The following is a 13,538-nucleotide window of genomic DNA, read 5'->3' on the forward strand; positions in this document are numbered from 1 at the left end:
CCACCCCCTCATGCATCACAGCATCATCTATATACAACCCCTCTCCATTCACCCCTATCTTCTGTCCTCTCCCATCCTTCCTCTACAGACATTCCTCTCTTTTGTAATGCCCCTTCCACCCCATCCATCCATCTCATCCTAGGACGCCCCCTCATATTCATTCCTTCCACCTCTGCCTTCCACACCTCTTTTACTAATCTTTCTTCACTCGTTCTTTCTATGTGTCCAAACCATCATAATACCCTTTCATCAACCCTATCTCCCAACTCCCTTTCCATCCCTGTTCTCCTCACCTCCTCATTTCTCACTCTATCTAGCCTAGTAACCCCTATCATTCTTCTCAGACATTTCATCTCAAACAAATTCAAACTCCTTCTCCCTTCCTCTTCCATGTTCCATGTTTCTGCCCCGTACAGTGCTGTTGGTACAATCACTCCTTCATATAACCTCCTCTTAGCATCCATTCCCAGATGTCTATTTCTCATTACACTTTTTAATCCACTAAGGCATTCACTCGGTTCTCTCAATCTACATTCTACCTCCACCCCCACTCCTCCCTTTCCTGCCACATTCGTACCCAAGTATCTAAAACTATCCACTTCCTCCTGTCTTTCAACCTTAATGCTCACTTCCAGCCTGCTGTCACTCTATCCCCTTGTACATCTCATCACCTTTTGCCCACATTTATCTTCAGATTCCTTCTTTCACACACCTTCTCAAACTGTCACTAACTTCCTCAATCCCTCCTCTGATCCTGCTACAAGCGCAGTGTCATCCGCAAACAACAACTGGCTCACCTCCCACTTTTCTCCATTTTCTTTAATCATCTCCAATCCCTGATCCACTACCCTTGCATTCACCTCTCACACCACCCCATCCATGTAAAGATTGAACATCCAAGGTGACATAACAAATCCCTGACGAAGTCCCACCTTTACTTCAAACAATTCACTTCTCCATTTCTTATCCTAACACAAGCTCTACTATTCTCATAAAAACTCTTGACTGCTCTTAACAGCTTTCCTCCTATCCCATATATCTGCAGTACCTCCCACAGTGCCTTCCTGTCTATCCTGTCGTAAGCCTTTTCCAGATCCATAAAAGCAAAAAAAAACAAAAAAAAAAAACATCCTTATCTTTTCCTATAGCTTTCTCATATATCTGTCTTACCACAAAAATCTGATCTACACAACCCCTACCTGTCCTAAACCCACACTGTTCCTCACCAATTACTCCCTCTGTTCCTCTCCTAATCCTCTCAATCAAGACCCTCCCATTAGCCTTCCCAACTACACTCAACAAGCTGATCCCTCTGAAACTAATACACTCACACTTGTCCCCTTTTCCCTTGTAAAATGGAACTATACAGGCACTCCTCCAGTCCTCCGGCATTCTACTCTCTCTTAAACAAACATTAAATAACCTCACCAGCCAGTCCACCATCACTGTACCTCCTTTCTTCAGACATTCTGCATGGCAGCCATCCAACCCAGGTGCCTTACCAGCTCTCATCATCTTAACAGCTGCTTTCACTTCATCCTTCCCTATTTCTCCTCCATTTTCCTCACTCATCACTCTCATTTTCTTAGCACTTCCCACCGCAACTACCTTTCCCTCCCTATCCTCTTTCACATTTAGCAACTCCCTAAAATACTCTACCCACCTTCCTCTCACTATCTTCTCTTCCATTATCATCTCTCCATCTGCACCTTTTCCCTTTTCTTCTCTACTTGATTTGCCTCCTCTTTCTCTTTTTATTTCCTTCCAAAACATCTTTTTATTACTTTCAAAAATTTCTGTCATACTCTTACCCCATTTCACATCTGCTCTCCTCTTTGCTTCCTTTATCTTATGCTTAACTTCCCTTCTCTTTACTTTGTACCTCTCATACGATTCCTTCGTCCTAATTTGTAGCCAATCTATAAATGCTTGCTTCTCTTCTACACATTTCTTTGTTTCCTCATCCCACCACTCACTACCCTTCCTTCTATTTCCTCTGCCCTCTTTGTTCCACACACCATCTTTGCACAACTCATGACTCCCTCCTTGAACCATCCCCATTCCTCCTCCACTCCTAGTTCTCCTCTATCCTTTACTCCCTCCCACTCCTCTTTCAGCTTCTTCTTATACTCATTCTCCTTTTTTATTTATTTAAGCAGTTCAATCAAAATACCTCCCTACCTTCTTTCTGCCCTTTTCCTCTTTCTCCACCTATTCTCCACTCTCAATTTACCTTCCACCACAAAATAATCTGATATTCCCCCACTCTCTCACCTTAGAACATATATATCCTTAACTCTTCCTACCATACTCCTGATCACCACTATATAGTCCATTTAAGCTCGATCTGCCACCCTTCCATCCACCACCCTCTCCCATGTGTAATGCTTGACTTTCTTCCTAAACACTGTATTTGCTGTCATCAACTCTCTTTCAAGACACATCTCCACCATCAACTCTCCACTACGATTTTTACCTGAAACTCCATACTTCCCAATCACTCCATCTATTGGTTCATTTCCTACCCTAGCATTAAGGTCTCCCAATACAACTACATAGACATTTCTCCCTAATCCCTCTATGCACTCATTTATATCTACCCAAAAAGCCTCCCTTTCCTCTACGCTCTTCTCACTACAGGCCCGTACGCACTTACAAAAACCCAAATCTCCCTTCCCAGCTTCACCTTCATCCACATCAACCTTGATGAAACCTCCTTCCACTCCACTACCCGCTTACTTATCTCTTCACTTACTATTATAGCCACCCCTTCTCTCCCTTGTCCCCTCTTCACTCCTGAGTACCTCCCAGCTACACTCCCAAACTCACAGTTGCCCTTTCCTTTCATTTTAGTTTCACTCAAAGCCAGCGCATCCATCTTTCTTCTCACAAACATACTACCTATCTCTTCCCTTTTACTTTCATCTGTACCACATCCACGCACATTAACCACTTCCATACGGTGATGCCTACGTAGGCGGCATGAGGAGCAAGTGGGTACTCGATGATGCCGACGTCGCCATCTTGATTATATTTATTGTAGTCGTACCTACGTAATTTCCATTCTCTCTAAACTGGCTTCATCAATTTCCTATGGTTATCAAAATACATGGGTGAAAGAGAACGAATGACTGAGCACTGACTTATTTTTTATAATGCGATTATTATGATGCAACATCGCACGTCGGGCAGCTAATGCTGCCAGACGTGCGATGTGCCCTAGAGTGAAGAGGTTAAAAGACCCAAACCTTAGGGTACTGGTTGGAAAACTCCCAGACCCTCTTATGCCTTTACTTTTTTTTTTTTAGGAATGCCCCTTTTGGGGCTACAGGTAGCAGGACTCCTAATCCCATCCCCCGGCACATTTTTTGTCGCCTTTTACGATTCAAGACTTGGTGGTAGCATTCTCTTCCCCCACCACAGGGCAGGCAAAAACAGGAAATGAATATTCAGAGAAATGGTACAGGACAGTAACAAGGGGTTGGGGGACAGCATAATGGAGGGATAGTCATAGTATAAAAGTGTCATCATTTCTCTATGAACAGAGTTTTCCTCTATCACAGACAAAATGATGTGTGGCTCTGGTCCATACGGGCACCCCATATAGACCCTAAAGTATCAACTGCATGCTACTTTGCCACAATAATATGCAGCCAATTCCACAGATGGGTTCCACTGAATGACAATTCACATAATGAATGCCTGTTTTTTGGAATGCATCACTTTTGTTCAAAAGGAAGCATTAGTACTGCTGTGAATATCACTCTAACACCCTCAAATTTTACATACATATGCCAAAGGCAATATGGAGGTAGCAAAAAAACAAAGGCATAAAAACTACTCCCACATCCATTCCATTCCCACATACACTCCTATCCACCCCCTTCCCTCCCTCTTATCTTGGCTCCTCCTGGATGACAGATCACCCTGCATCTCACCCATTGTCTTGGGTCAGAAGCAGTTAGAAGATACAGCACATCCACAGCAAGGCCACTTCATTAAATCTGCAACCCCCACCTCTCCATCCCTTCATGCATAATCATAGATTACAGAGCTCTCACTTACCTCTTTCCCATATTTATCATGGACTGGTGACATCAATCCAGCAACCACATTAAAATTTGTGGTTCTGTGTAGGAAATCTCTTGCAATTTCTGGAATGATTGAAAAGCATGTTTTCAGAATAACTTTGAAGTTGAGTGCATTTCGAAATTTTGCTCTTGAAACTCCATTACCAAAAACCTACTTTTAAAATTTTTAATTTTTCCTTTTTATATTTTTCTCAAATATCAAAAAAATATATTAATAATAAATACATAAATAAATCAAATGAAACAAATAAAGATAAATAAAATAAAAAATAAATTAGGTATACAGATGCTCCTCTACTTACGTTCATTCGTTTTACGTTTTTTCGATTTTACGTTTGAACTGACTGTAAAAAAAAATGGTAATTTTTTTTTGAGTGAATTTTTTAGTTTAGCGCGCTCTCCGTAGTTCAAACGATACTTACGCATGACGCTGCGTCCATTGTTTACATGATACAAACAACAGACTGAACGTGCCTTGCCTCCTCCTCCACCATCATCTCAATTTATGTTGCTTGAATTTAATTTATTTGAAATTAATGTTACAGTAAATTTGCGCTTATCCGAACGCGTTTTAACCGAATAATTGCATTAACCGAATATTTTATCAATAAGGTAGCCATCACTTCAACCGAATGTATTTGGATCTCAACCGAGCATTCAAACACCCCGCCGCCTCTTCCACCACCCGCAAGCTTCACTAAGTGCTCATACGGTGGCAGCACACTCCATGTTTACACCTAATCGGCTGTTTATACTCTATAGAATATGTTTATGAACTATTATAAGCATTTCCATGTGTATGTTAAGTTTACAGGTACGAATATTGCATACGACATTACCGCATAAAACTCTACGGGAATGAAACATACAAAGTCGGATTAACCGAACATTTCGGTTAATCGGACATTTCTAATCCCCCTTGGAGTTCGGATAAGTGGAAGTTTACTGTATTTTACAAAGTTATGTGTATAATTAATGATTTAGGGGTGTTTTATAAGATACGGTAATAGAATTTACGGATGTATAGTACAGTAACAACTTACGTTCATTTTCAACTTACGTTCGGCCGTTCGGAACGCAACTAAAACGTAAGTTGAGGAGTGTCTGTATTTTGGACATCAATTACACATTTCATACTAGATCCTCATCAACTGAACAATTTAATGTTTATGCATTCTTATTCAACCTGATGTTAATAAGCAACAAGATTGCTCTTCATATCATATAAAATTATATAATGATAAACCCAATAACTAAGAATTACCAAACCACTTAATTCTATTTTATCAAATAAAACATCTCATTAACCCCTTCAACACAATGACGCCTATGTAGGTGTCATGAGGAACAAGTGGGTATATGAGGATGCCGGTGTCGCCATCTTGATTATATCTATTTTGTAGTTGTAGCTGAGTGACCCCCATATTCTGTGAACTGACCTATGAAAGAGAACAAGTAATACAGCTGTAACTTTATATTTTGTATTGCGAGTATTGTGATGCATTATCATACATCTGGCAGTCAATGCTGCCCACATGAATTTGACTCATATTGAAGAAGTTAAACTGATATTGGCCTCAGTATAAATAATGAAGTAGCCTTGGTTCACTCTTCCTGGAAATCCACAGCCCTGAAATATCTTGCCACACCCATCAAGTTGGTCCATAAATTTCTCAGAAGAGATTTTATATTGGTGTCGGTGTCTTTATTGTGTGTGATGGACAATGTATGATAACATGTTCTGTATTTACCTAGTTGTACTTTATGGGTAGGGGAGCTACACTCATGGTGTCCCATCTCTGTATCTCACTGTATCTAATTTGCTCTTAAATTTTTGTACTGTTTTTGCACACACTATTGTTTTGTCTAGTTGTTCCATACATCCATCACTCTGTGGGGGAAAGCTATTCTTTTTCAGGTCTCTTCTATAACTGTCCTTTTTGAGCTTCCTTCCATGTCATCTTCTGTTTCTCTTATCTCAATTTAGTAAGTCTTCTCTATCAAGGACCTCTCATAATTCTGTAGATGTTCAACAAGTCACCTCTTTCTCTTCTTTGTTCCAGTCGGTAATTCTAGTTTTGACAATCTTTCTTCATATGACAGTTTTGATAGTGTTGGGGCCATCTTTGTAATTGTTCCCTGAATTCTCTCAATTTTCCTTTTATTCTTTTTAGTTCTGGGTGACCATAGTGTTGCTGCATACTCCAATTTTCCCCTTATCAGTGTGACTAGTATTTTCTTTACCATTTATTCATCCAAGGGCATATGATTGATTTTATAATAACAAAGCAGAATGACCAGAAAGATGTTCACATTACACGTGCAATGAGAGGGACAGAATGCTCAAATAATCATACTATGCTGCTCTGCAAGCTAAATCTTAGAATTCGTCCCCCTGTTCAGCGCACACGTCCTTCAAAAAAGCTAAACATCAGCTGTCTGAATGACTCAAGAAAACTAGATGCTTTCAGAAATTCAATATACGTAAACTTAACGCAAGACAATGGCCCCCCAACTGCGTCACCTGACGATGTCTGGACTAACATTCACTCCACACTGAAACAATGTGCAGAGGAAACTCTTGGCTTCAGAACACGCCACCACAAAGATTGGTTTGATGAAAATGCAGAGGATATACAAAAAATTCTATCTCAGAAAAACAAAGCCTATGATGCTTGGCTCTCAAACCCAAATTCCACAGAACTGAAACAAATTTTTCAAAACCTTAGAAAAGAAACACAACTCAAGCTTCGTGATATGGAAAATAAATGGTGGATCAACCAGGCAATACCTTGCTGACAGTAATGACCAGCATGGGTTTTACAACGGTTTGAAGGCAATCTACGGGCCCCAAAAATGCAATCTAGTCCCTGTCAGATCACAAGAAGGTAACCTTCTAAAAGATAAATCCGCCATTCTTAACCAATGGGCGCAGCACTTCCAAACCCTATTAAATCACAAAAACCCTATAACACCAAATATCTTGGATGAAATCTCTCTAGCACCTCTAGCAAATGAGATGGATGTACCACCCACTTTTAAAGAAACTACAGATGCTTTTAAATCCTTAAAGAATATTAAAGCGCCCAGCCCAGACAGCCTGCCCTCAGAATTGTACAAAGAAGGCGGTTATTTCCTACATCTAAAGATACATGAGCTCATACTGCTTATTTGGAACTCAGAAATAGTTCCAGCTGAATTTCTGAAATCAGACATCATAACAATATACAAAAAGAAAGGCGATCGAGCACATTGTGAAAACAGCAGAGGAATCTCTCTTTTGGTAGTAGCCTCCAAGATTTTGACAAGAATTATGATGATCAGATTATGCCAGCATATATCCGAGAGCACATTACTAGAAACACAATGCGGGTTTCGCAAAGATCGCAGCACATGCGACATGATATTCTGCGCAAGGCAACTTCAGGAGAAATGCAACGAGCAAAATAAAGATATCTAAATAGCTTTCATCGATCTCCAGAAAGCCTTTGACACCGTCAATAGGGAGTTGCTATAGACTGTTTTAGAAAAGTTTGGTACCCCTCCAAAATTTCTCTCAATACTAAAGAAACTACATGATAATATGTCAGCTACAGTGCTTGCCTCAGGAGAAAGATCACCCCCTTTCAGCATTGAAGTGGGTGTTAAACAAGGGTGCGTTATTGCCCCAGTAATTTTTAATATTTTCATATTTGCCATCACCATACTCAGTCAACGTGCAATTCCTATGGAGGATAAAGTCGCGATCCAATTCCGACTTGATGGAAGCCTTTTTAATCTAAGAAGACTTCAAGCCCACACAAAAACTGTGACCAAACATATTTTGGAACTTCATTATGCAGACGACTGTGCGCTGGTTGCACACACACCTCAAGCTCTACAAAGATCCCTCAATGTCGTAGCTAGCCTCTACGAAGCGATGGGTCTGAAAATGAATGTTAGTAAGACTGAAATACTAATTCAAAGAAAGAATCCAGAACCCCATCTCACATTCTACATCAATGGTGATGAAATTAAAAAGGTAACAAACTTTAAATATTTAGAAAGCATCAGCTCCGAAAAACATAGTATAGACGAAGAGATATGCAACAGAATAAACCAAGCCTCTGCAGCCTTTGGAAAACTGCGCTCAAGGGTATTTTTTAATGATAACCTCAGACTAGACACAAAGATAGCAGTTTATACTGCTGTATGTATATCAACCCTACTTTACAGTGCCGAAACATGGACTGCTTACAGAAAGCATATAAAACAATTAGAAGCATTTCATATAAGCAGCCTGCAAAAGATCCTTAAACTATCATGGAAATCCTTCAATGTGCCGGCACAACCACAATTGAAACAATGCTAGCAAAAAGGCAATTGCAATGGGCAGGGCACATCATTCACATGAGCAATGACAGACTACCCCGACCAATCTTATATGGCCAACTCCCCCAAGGACATCGTAAACAAGGGGCATCGATGAAACGTTATAAAGATCAAATAAAGACAACTCTAAAAAGATGTCAAATTGACCCTCAAGCACTTGAAGGCAAAGCCAGTGACCGTCCAACTTGGAGGTCAACATGTAAGGAAGGTCTGTCACACCTAGAGGAGTCCATCTTTAATGAGAGAGAGGCGAGAAGACAACGACGCCACAATCCAACAGTTCAACAACCAAACAACCCTGGAATAGAATGTCATCTATGTGGAAGAGTGTGTGCATCACGCATTGGGCTAAATAGTCATCTCCGTTGGCACAGCTGACAACAACCATAAATTCACCACCATTCTTATTGAGTGAAGCTTGAGTCATCTTTGCATTCGAAGGACAGCCATAAGCAAGTAAGTAAGCATTCATCCAAGTAAAAGCCACTTTTATTGATCTTAGGAGCCATTCTCCACTCATCCCTCTCTCCTGCCTTCTCCCTTCCTTGCTCAACAGGCACTCCCCTCTTTCTCAACACCCCCTTTACCCTATCCATCCATCTCAAGGGTGACTCAAGGCCTCCGGCCCAAACATAGCCTATAGGATGGTCTAGCCTGCCTTGTGGCAAGAGATTTTTCAACTCAAATTAATATAATTGTTATAACTAAGGAAAATGTAACTAAACTGGTAAGACACTACATAGCTTTTTTTTTTTTTTTTTTTAACTTTTACGGGCCTCACGACCACAACCAAATGCATTGGCTCTCAAAAGGATTTGAGTTTGAGACTCTTGATCCATCTCATCCTTGGTTGTCCCCTCAATTTCACCCCTTCCGCCTCTGCCTTCCACACACCTTTTACTAATCTTTCTTCACTCATTCTTTCCTTGTGTCCAAACCATTCCAATACTCTTTCATCAGCACTATCTATCATCTCCTTTTCCACTCCCACTCTCCTCCTTTCTCACTCTATCCAACCTAGTAACCCCTACCATACTTCTAAGACACTTTATATCACACATTCAAAATTTTTCTCTCTGCCTCTCTTAAATGTCAAGTCTTTCCCCCATACAAAGCCATTGGCACAATCACCCCTGCATATAATCTCCTCTTTGTATCCATTCCCAGAAGCCAATTTCTCAAGACAATTTTTAATCCCCCAAGGCATTTACTTGCTTCTATCAATTTACAATTTATTTCTACCTCCACTCCTCCCTTTCCTGTCACAAGTGACCTCAAATACCTAAAGCTATCTACTTCCTCCAGCTTCTCTCCTTTAAAATTTACTTCCTTTTTAATCCCCCAAGGCATTTACTTGCTTCTATCAATTTACAATTTATTTCTACCTCCACTCCTCCCTTTCCTGTCACAAGTGACCTCAAATACCTAAAGCTATCTACTTCCTCCAGCTTCTCTCCTTTAAAATTTACTTCCATTTCACTGCCATCCTCTCCCCTTGCACATCTCATCACCTTGCTTTTACCATATTTACCAACTTTCTCCTATTGCATACTTTCCCAAACTCCGTCACTGACTTCTTAACCCCTTCACTCCGGGCCAAAAACTCGCAGGCAGCATCAGCTGCCAGACGTGCGATGTTGCGTCATAATACTCGCATTATAAAAAATAAAGTCACTGCTCTATTGCTCATTCTCTTTCACCCGTGAATTTTGATAACTATTGAAAATATGATGAAGCCAGTTTACAGAGTATGGGGGTCACTCAGGTACAACTACAATAAATATAATCAAGACGCCGACATCGGCATCCTCACGTACCCACTTGCTCCCCATGACGCCTACGTAGGCATCATCGTATCGAAGGGGTTAATCCCTCCTCTAACCCTGCCACAAGTGCAGTGTTGTCAGCAATCAACAACTGGCTCACCTCCCACTTTTCTCTGTTTTCTTTAACCATCTCCAGTTCCCTACCCATTACTTTCACATTTACCTCCTGCACCACCCTTGTCACAGATCACTCGTAATTCAAATTTTGAGGCAAATATTGAATATATATATAAACGGCTAATTAATTAATTACAATTGGAAAGAACAGAGTGGTTTAGTCAAGTATTATTGATTAATGGATTTTGAAGTTCGAAACTCTGAAGCTTAAAACTCTAAAACTTAGAAACTCTGAAACTTCAAACTCTGAAACTTAAAAACTCTGAAGTGCGAAGGGTGGATGAAGAGACAAACCACAAGGAACCAGTCGACAGACAGAGCTGGCGGAAGTCGAAACTGCTAGAGCTAGAATACAGCCTAGCCAGCATATCACTGTATCGCCATCGCAAGTTTGTTCTGCATCGAATCATCTGGATGAGCTTGGACCAGTGGAAACGCATGGCCGGCAAGGAGGTGCAGGCTGGACCAGTTACTTTGCTTCATTGTTCGGCTTTGCTAGTGAATCCCCCTCCCATCCAGTGTTAGGTGTCACAGGTGCTAATTCAGAATATGATGGATACTCACTGCTGGAAGAAGCTTGTGAAGGATTGACTCTCACAACAACTGCATCAGCCAGAGTTGTGATTGTGTGTATTGTGACAAGCTGTGATAGTTGTGAACATTATGAAGTGCCAGTTGCAGTTGCCCCACTGGCGAGATTCTGCTGTCTTAAGTAGTCGAGTCACTTCGAAATCTGAACTTATTGCCAGATTGTTTGGCTAGTTATTTGTATGTATTTACCTAGTTGTATTTTGTGGGAGAAGAGCTATGCTTGTAGTGACCCACAGTTGTATCTTTCCACATCCAGTTCTTTCTTAAAATCATGTATAGTTTTAGCACTCATTGTTTCCTCTTTCAGTTTGTTCCATGTATCTATTATTCTGTGTGGAAAGCTGTATTTTTTTCAGATCTCTTCTGTAACTGCCTTTCTTAAGTTTCTTCTCATGTCCTCTTGTATTTCTTTTGTCCCATTCTAAAAGGTCATCCCTATCAAGAATTTCCATCCCTTTCATAATTCTGTAGATGGTTATCAAATCACCTCTTTCTCTTCTTTGTTCTAGGGTCGATAAGTTTAATTTGTCCAATCTTTGTTCGTATGTCAAATTGCAAGTGTTGGTGCCATCTCTCTCATTGCTCTTTGAATTCTTTTTACATACATATACCAAGGCTTTTTCCCCCTTCCAAGGGAGGTAGCCAAAAAGGGAAAGGCACAAAAACACTCCCACCCATTTCATCCCTAAATACATTCCACACCCCTCCCACCCTTCCTCTCATCTGAGCACCTCCTGGATGACGGGTCATCCCTGCACCCTGCCCACCGCCCTGGGTCAGAAGCAGTGTCGCAAGACACAGTACATCCACAGCAAGGCCGCTTCATTTAATCGGCGACCCCCCCTCTCCGTCCCCCTTTGCATATAAGGCGAGGACGGGGAGAAATCCCTTCGGGCTGCGTCAAAATTTACTCACACATACTACCCCACCCCCCCGCCCATTCCTCCTCATGCAGTCACAACATCATCCATATACAACCATTCTCCACTCACCTCTGTCTTCCGTCCTCTCCCTTCCTTCCTCAACAGACATTCCCCTCTTCCCCAAAGCCCCCTTCACCCCATCCATCCACCTCATCCTAGGACGTCCCCTCATGTTCACTCCCTCCACATCCGCCTTCCATACCTCTTTTACTAGTCTTTCTTTTTAGTTTATGTTTTTTTTTTGTACTAGGTGTCCATAGAGGCACTGCATATTCCAATATTAGTCTTACCAGTGTAACTAGTATCTTCTTTACCATTTCCTCATCCATGTAGTCAAAGGCCACTTTCATTGATCTTATTAAGTTATAAGTTTCTCCAACTAGTTTGTTAACATGTTTGTCTGGTGTCAGGTCCCTTTCTGAGTTTACTTTTATAACTTCTTTTGTACTAATTTTATATTGACCCGATATTCTATTTTTGCTTTTTCCAATTTCTATTATACTACATTTCTTAATGTTGAAATTCACTTCATTCTTTTTGGAAAAAGCAAAAACAGAATATCAAGACAATATAAAATTGGAACCAAGAAGGTAAAAAAGGAGAGATCCGAAAAAGATTTGGGTGTAATTATCTCAAACAACTTGTCCTATGACAAGCAGATAAACAAAATTGTAGGAGAATCCTACAACTTGCAAAGATTAATAAAAGTGCCATTTACATATCTGGATGAAGAAATCGTTTAAAAAATATTGGTCACACTGATAAGGCCTAGACTAGAATATGCGGCAACATTGTGGTCACCCAGTGCCAAAAAGAATATAAAGAAAATAGAAAGAATCCAGAGAGCAGCAACAAAAATGGCACCTGCACTTGCAAACTTGTCATATGAGGAGAGATTGGCTAAACTGGAGTTACCAATTCTGGAGCAAAGAAGAGAGAGAGGTGACCTACTGACCATCTACAGAATCATGAAAGGCACAGAAATACTCGATTGAGAGGACTTGGTAATCTGGGACAAGAGAAGCACAAGAGGACATGGAAAGAAAATTAAAAAACAGAAGAGATCTGAAGAAAAACATTTTCTATATAGAGTGTTGGACACTTGAAACAAACTGGAAAATGAAATAGTGTGCGCAAAAACCATTCATGTGTTTAACCACTTCCATACGGTGACGCCTATGTAGGCGGCATGAGGAGCAAGTGGGTACTCGATGATGCCGACGTCGCCATCTTGATTATATTTACTGTAGTCGTACCTACGTAACTTTCATTCTCTCTAAACTGGCTTCATCATATTTTCTATGGTTATCAAAATACACGGGTGAAAGAGAACGAACAATTGAGCACTGACTTTATTTTTTATAATGTGATTATTATGATGCAACATCACACGTCGGACAGCTAATGCTGCCAGACGTGCCCCGCAGTGAAGAGGTTAAGAGCAAACTAGACACTGCGAGATACAAAGGCGGGACACCACAAGCGTAGCTCCCCTTCCCACAAAATACAATTAGGTAAAATACAAAAACCACTCCCACCCATTCCATCCCCAACACACCCCACTCCCCTCCACCCATCCTCCCTCCCACCCACCCTGACACCTCCCAGATGATGGGCCA

The 13,538-nt window shown here is 40.9% G+C and overlaps 1 protein-coding gene across 1 annotated transcript in view; it reads right to left on the bottom strand.

Moving 5' to 3' along the window:
- Nmnat (nicotinamide mononucleotide adenylyltransferase) overlaps positions 1–13,538 on the bottom strand; it is a 134,330-nt gene that overhangs the window by 105,774 nt on the left and 15,018 nt on the right. Inside the window, exon 2 of the mRNA XM_076199399.1 lies at positions 4,066–4,154. Within this exon, the coding sequence (XP_076055514.1) occupies positions 4,066–4,154 (89 nt within the window). The remainder of the gene's footprint in view (positions 1–4,065; positions 4,155–13,538) is intronic.

Source organism: Oratosquilla oratoria, chromosome 16 (assembly GCF_046742065.1).
Source record: "Oratosquilla oratoria isolate Oo_2021 chromosome 16, ASM4674206v1, whole genome shotgun sequence".
In the NCBI taxonomy this organism is placed as follows: domain Eukaryota; kingdom Metazoa; phylum Arthropoda; class Malacostraca; order Stomatopoda; family Squillidae; genus Oratosquilla; species Oratosquilla oratoria.